General features: G+C 49.0%; 1 protein-coding gene across 2 annotated transcripts in view; it reads left to right on the top strand.

Annotated features, from left to right (window-relative positions):
* The first annotated feature begins 305 nt into the window (after positions 1-305).
* LOC133385572 (N-acetylated-alpha-linked acidic dipeptidase 2-like) overlaps positions 306-6,000 on the top strand; it is a 52,584-nt gene continuing 46,889 nt past the window's right edge. The window contains exon 1 of one of the 2 annotated variants that reach the window (XM_061628872.1): positions 306-475. In XM_061628872.1, coding sequence (XP_061484856.1) covers positions 394-475 — 82 coding nt within the window. In that variant the 5' untranslated portion in view covers positions 306-393. The remainder of the gene's footprint in view (positions 476-6,000) is intronic. The other variant, XM_061628871.1, reaches the window with a different exon arrangement.

Genomic DNA, 6,000 nt, shown 5'->3' with positions numbered 1-6,000 from the left:
CTGAAAGAAAATCCTGCTCATGCAAAACAAGCCCAATCTTGCAGGTCTTCAGACTTCGGTTAGGCAAATCACAACCCTCAAGTTAAGCACACCGCAAGAGGAGAGCCATAACCTGATCCTTCCTTGTTCTTTTCTGATGGCTGTTTTGCAAACTTCTTCATTGCTGGCAGGAGACGTCCCGTGCCCACACATGGGCAAGCTCATGGCCTGGAGCGCCCCTCCAGCAACCTCAGCTCACCTCTCCCCGGTCTCCTTTCTCTTGAAGAGAGAGAGAGTTCGTTCCCAGTGGGAGGAGAGATGGGTTGGATCCCCGACGGGGCGGGCGACGAGAGGGCTGCACCAGGCCGCCCTGTCCGGGCTCAGAGCGAGCCTGCCTTTGCTTGGGCGAGCGCCATGGCCCGGAGGAAGGTGTCGCTCTGTAGCTGGCTGGGCTTCGTGGCTCTCCTGGCGATTTTCCTGCTGGGGATCTTGGTGGGTGAGTAGAGAGAGGCGCCTCGTGTGTGATTTGGGGCAGCTCCGGAGGGGAACACGGAAGCGGGTCGGTGGGCTGGGCTGAAATAGTGGCCTCTCTCGCTCTCTCTGCGTGTGTGTGCGCGCGTGTGTTAAACTTAACTTGGAATCCCAGACGTTCTTACAGAGAAGCTATTTGGGATAAAGAGAGCCAGTGTGGTCTAGTGGTTAAAGTGTTGAACTGCGACCTGGGAGACCAGGGTTCGAATCCCCATACAGCCGTGAAGCTCACTGGGTGCCCTTGGGCCAGTCACTGCCTCTCAGCCTCAGAGGAAGGCAATGGTAAACCCCCTCTGAATACCGCTTACCATGAAAACCCTGTTTGTGGGGTCACCATAAGTCGGGATTGACTTGAAGGCAGTCCATTTCCATTTCATTTGGGATAAGGGCTGTAGTTCAAGTGGTAGAGCATCTGCTTTGCATGCCCAAGGTCCCAGGTTCAATCCCCCTCATCGCCAGGTAGGGCTAGGAGAGACCCAGGTCTGAAACCCTGGAGAGCCACTGCCAATCAGTGTAGACAATACTGAGCTAGCCAGGCCAGTGGCTGAAATCCTGGCGAGCTGTTACCAGTCAGTGTAGGCAGTACCGAGCCAGACAGACCAGTGGCTTGACTCGATATAAGGCAGATTCCTCTGTTTCTAAGCTGTGACCATTGGCCACGCCGGCTGGGGCTGATGGGAGTGTGAGTCCCGCAACACCCAGAGGGCCACATAGGTTCCCCGCCCCTGCTTTAGGAGCTCAAAGGGTGTGGGCTGGAAGCACTCTGTACATGCTCAAGTTCTTCACTTTCTCAGGCTGACGTCCTGGCACTGAGACTTCCTAGTGAGCCTTGGTTCCAGCAAAATCCCTATCGCATCCTCTCTGTGTATCCCGTAATGGAACTATCAAAGCACAGGAGGGAGGTTAGCAGCAGGCTTTGGGTAACCCCAAGGTTTGCAGGTGTACAAAAAGTTTGTGAGGGGACCCCTAGGAAAATATCTCAAGGAGAACTTGGCATGCAGAGTGGGCACTGAATGCTGACTGATTTTGAAGGTCAATTAAAATACCCTGAATAGAACAGTGGGGAGGAGAGCCCGGCTAGGAGTCCAGAGTCTGTGAGTTCAAATCCCCGCTCATGTCTCCCGGGTCAAGGGCCAGCTAAAGATCACCCCCACAGTGAGTGGCTTAGGGGTCATGTGCCCTGCCACCTGTGCAGCCGTGGGCAAGCTGGAGAGTCCCAAGGAGCCCAGTTGCCCCCCAGCTGGCAGTTGCGGAAAAGGAAGGGGCTGGCTTGTGCAGCTGTGGCAAGCTGAGCAGGCCCTAGCCAGCTGCGGAGGACTAGCCTCAGAGGGAGGCAGTGGTAAACCCCCTCTGAATACCGCTTACCATGAAATCCCTATTCATAGGGTTGCCATAAGCCGGGATTGACTTGAAGGCAGTCCAGACAAATTTGTGGAGGATAAGGATATCAATGGCCAATAGCCATGATGGCTGTGCTCTGTGACCATAGTCAGAGGCAGCATGCTTCTGAAAACCAGTTGCCGGAAGCCTCAGGAGGGGAGAGTGTTCTTGCACTCGGGTCCTGCTTGCGGGCTTCCCCCAGGCACCTGGTTGGCCACTGTGAGAACAGGATGCTGGACTAGATGCGCCCCTGTCCTGATCCAGCAGGCTCTTCTTTTGTTCTTCTGTTCTTATGCTCACATTCTCTCAGCCTAACCAGACCTTGCAGGGTTGTTGTAGGGATAAAATGGCAAGCGGGATCACATGGATGCTGCCCTGGGCCTGAACTCAAGGGAGGAAGGGGGGGATAAAACATATAAGGGAAGGGGCATACCTCTGGAAGAGCACAGCTGATTTGGGGGGGCTTGCAAGGTGCAGTGTCCCTCTGGGCGTGCAAAGCACGTGCAGACAAAAAGAGGTCACCTGACTTCTTTGTCATGTCAGGAGATTGACAGGTGGATGGATGGGCCCCTGCTCTGCATGAAGGCTCAGGGCAAGAAGGATCAGGTCATAACAAGTGATGGGAAAGACCTCTCTCAAAGAGCCCAGAGAGAGCTGCTGCCAGTCTGAGTAGGTAACACTGAGTTAGTTAGACAAATGGGTTGAATTCAACTAAATCTTACTCAGAGCAGACCATTAAAATTAATGAACCTATGTTGCTCATGCTATACTCTGCATAAGAGTACTATTGAAAAAAAATGGAAATGAACTGCCTTCAAGTTGATTCCGACTTACAGCCACCCTATGAATATTTGAATACCACCCATAGTTCTGACCTGGTTAAAGGCAGCAGACTGTGGCTTTTAGCCAACTGAATTCTACTTAAAGTAGACCCATTGAGATTAATGGACATCTGGCTAACATAGGTCCATTGATTTCAGTGGGTCTACTTTGAGTACAGTTTAGTTGAATACTACCCTGTGTTTCTACACAGCACGGAACAAGTGCTTCGCACATGCTCAGAAACATTCTCATTGCCTGTTCCAGGGCTGAGCCCAGGCATTGCAAACAGATTTTGCAGCTCCCTATAAGTCCCAGCAAAGATGCAAACTATTCCAAAAGAACCCCGTAGACTCACATTCCTTTCCCGAGAAATCTTTTCATAGACACCCTGTGGATTCATCACCCTTCCCCACCCACAAAGACACGGGCTCTTTGGGAAACCTGTTGGCCCTTGTTGATGTGTGTGAAGACATTAACAAGGCCCCAATGCAGTGGCTTCACTTCTTCCGCCCAGCCAACCCTTCAAACCTTTCATGCCCACCCCATCAACCCTCCCAAAGTATGGCAATGCTTGGATGATCAGCTGTCCCTTATTGCAACGTGACCATCTCTTTTTCCAAAGCGGTACAGTCTGAGATAATAAAATGGATGTCCTTCCTTTGTAAACAAGGTCCGTTGTTTCCGGCACCACACTCCCAAATATCTTGTTTCTAACATTTTTATCAGGCAACACAAAGCAAGGCTCATATTAACTAGGGCAAATGGCTGTTTAAAAATGAGCAGCTGTGAACGGGTGGCTATTTATTTATTTGTTTGTTTGTTTATGGCATTTCTGTACTGCTTAATCAGTAGCGTTTCTGAGTGGTGTGCATACAGAGAGTGAAAGTGTAAAAAATCATCATAAAGCTAAACATAAATCCAAACACTACCTTAAAAGGCCTGCTGGAATAAGAAATACTTTATCAGGTGCTTGAAGTTCAGCAAGGAGGTTGCCTGTCTGATCTCAGTTGGGAGGGAGTTCCGCAGGCTTGGGCTCAGCATGGCTTCTAGTGGATGTGAGCCCTGTGTCTGAGCCATGGGGGACCACCAGCAGAGACTGTCCCGAAGATCTGAAATGATCAGGGAGGGACAGAAGGGATCAGGCAGTCCTAAAGCTATTCTGGACCCAAGTTGTTCAGGGCCTTGTTAATTAACACCTTGAACTAAGTGGGACATGGAACAAAGTGTTGCAAAGCATCTTCTCTCCAAACAGAAGTGCTCCTGTTGTAGAGCTTGGAAAAGTTACTTTTTTGAACTACAACTCCCATCAGCCCAATCCAGTGGCCATGCTGGCTGGGGCTGATGGGAGTTGTAGTTCAAAAAAAGTAACTTTTCCAAGCTCTGTCTCTCTGTTTGTGCTTTCCAATTGACAGTAAATACCCTGTGGAAACTGAGCATGCAGATCAGTTCTCAATCAGCTATTTGTGTCTGTGTGTGTTGGCCCTTTAGGTTTCTGTACTACGCCAGCCTTTGATGGGTATTAGGAATGCCTTGAGCATGCTGAATCCTCCCACTTGTTTCTTGTTTGCTAGTACAAGATCTGAACAGGGCAGTTCACGACAGATGCTCTTGGAGGTCATTGATTCATAGGGTCGCCATAAGTCGTAATCGATTTGAAGGCACATAACAACAACAACAACTGTGTTGGCTCCACTCTTGTTGGCACTCACCACTTGAGTTCACTGTTAGAGAGAGTGCTGGGAAAGACCTCTGCCTGAGACTCTGGAGAGCTGCTACCAGTCAGAGCAGACAATGCTAGTCTAGGTGGACCAAACTGCTGTATGACAGCTCCTTGTATTCTGTAATGAGACCATTTTGGTTCAGTGCATCTTTGGAAGGGAAAAAGGCAGAGGTGAGGCTTTTAAACAGTATAGCTATAAAACAGGCAGGCCTTTTCACTGAGACTGAACATTACATAACCCTTCCGAGTCACTCAAGGAAACGAATCTGTCAAAGCAAGATTGTTGTTGTTGTTGTGTGTTTTTCTTCTGTCTGTGCTCAAACGCACAAAAGGAGCAATTTGGAAAGGTTTTTGCTCTGTTGGTCATGGAGAACAAAAGAGGTAGGAGTAACTTTTGTTCCCTTCGCAGCAGGTCAAAGACATTGTGTTATGCCAGGTCCCCAGCTCCTGTTGTGCCAGGGCTGACAATATTTCTTGACAGGCACAGTTTCAGAACTCCTGGATTTACTTTATTTATTTATTTATTGTATTTATATACTGCCCCATAGCCGAAGCTCTCTGGGCGGTTTACAATAACTAAAAACATTAAAAACAAATATACAAATTTAAAAACACAACTTTTAAAAACAATTTAAAACACAATTTAAAACAATTTAAAAGACATGCTTTATGCTGCTGTACAAAATTAGGCAAGTGTACAGAATTATGCAAGGTGTGGAGGAAGTGGATAGAGAAAAGTTTTTCTCCCTCTCTCATTAAAACTAGAAGTTGGGGACTCTAATGAAACGGATAGCTGGAAGATTCAGGACAGACAAAAGAAAGTAGTTTACACAGTGCATAGTTAAACGAAGGAATTCATACCCACAAAGGATGGATGGTCACCAACTTGGATAGCTTTTAAAGAGGATTCGACCACTTCTTGGAAGATAAGGCTATCAATGGCTACTAGCCACGATGACTAGGCCCATGAGAACAGCCTGCTGGATCAGGCCAAAGGTCCTTCTAGTTCAGCATCCTGTTCTCACTGTGGCCAGCCAGGTGCCTGTGGGAAGCCCACAAGCAGGACCTGAGCGCGCAGCACCCTCCCCTCCTGCAAGTGGTCTTCAGAGGCATACTGTCACCAAGAATGGAGGCAGAACATCACCATTGTAGCTATTAGCCATTGGTAGCTTTATCCTCTGTGGCAGGAGTGGGGAACCTTAGACCCGGGGTTGGAATGTGGCCCTCCAGACTTCTCTGTCTGACTCTCAGGACTCTCCCCAGGCAACACCCTTCACTGGCTCTGCTTCGCACCCAGAGTGTGTTTGCCAGGTTGGAATGCGCCCTTGCACTCAGATAAGGCTTCTTTGGATGGAGGACAGAGAGCGATGTGTGAGTGTTTTTCTGCTGAAATGAACCCACTGTACAAAGGTAAAATTTACATTCATTGCTCCACCCACTTTTGCCATTGGCCACACCCATCGCTGGCACGTGGCCCCTGGAAGGCCGTCATAAGGGAATATGGCCCTTGGACTGGAAAAGTTTCCCTGCCTCTGCTCTATGGATAAGTCTTATTGGACTCGCTTTCC

The sequence above is a fragment of the Rhineura floridana genome, chromosome 5 (assembly GCF_030035675.1).
Source record: "Rhineura floridana isolate rRhiFlo1 chromosome 5, rRhiFlo1.hap2, whole genome shotgun sequence".
NCBI lineage: Eukaryota > Metazoa > Chordata > Lepidosauria > Squamata > Rhineuridae > Rhineura > Rhineura floridana.
This window is presented reverse-complemented; position numbering and strand designations above follow the sequence as displayed.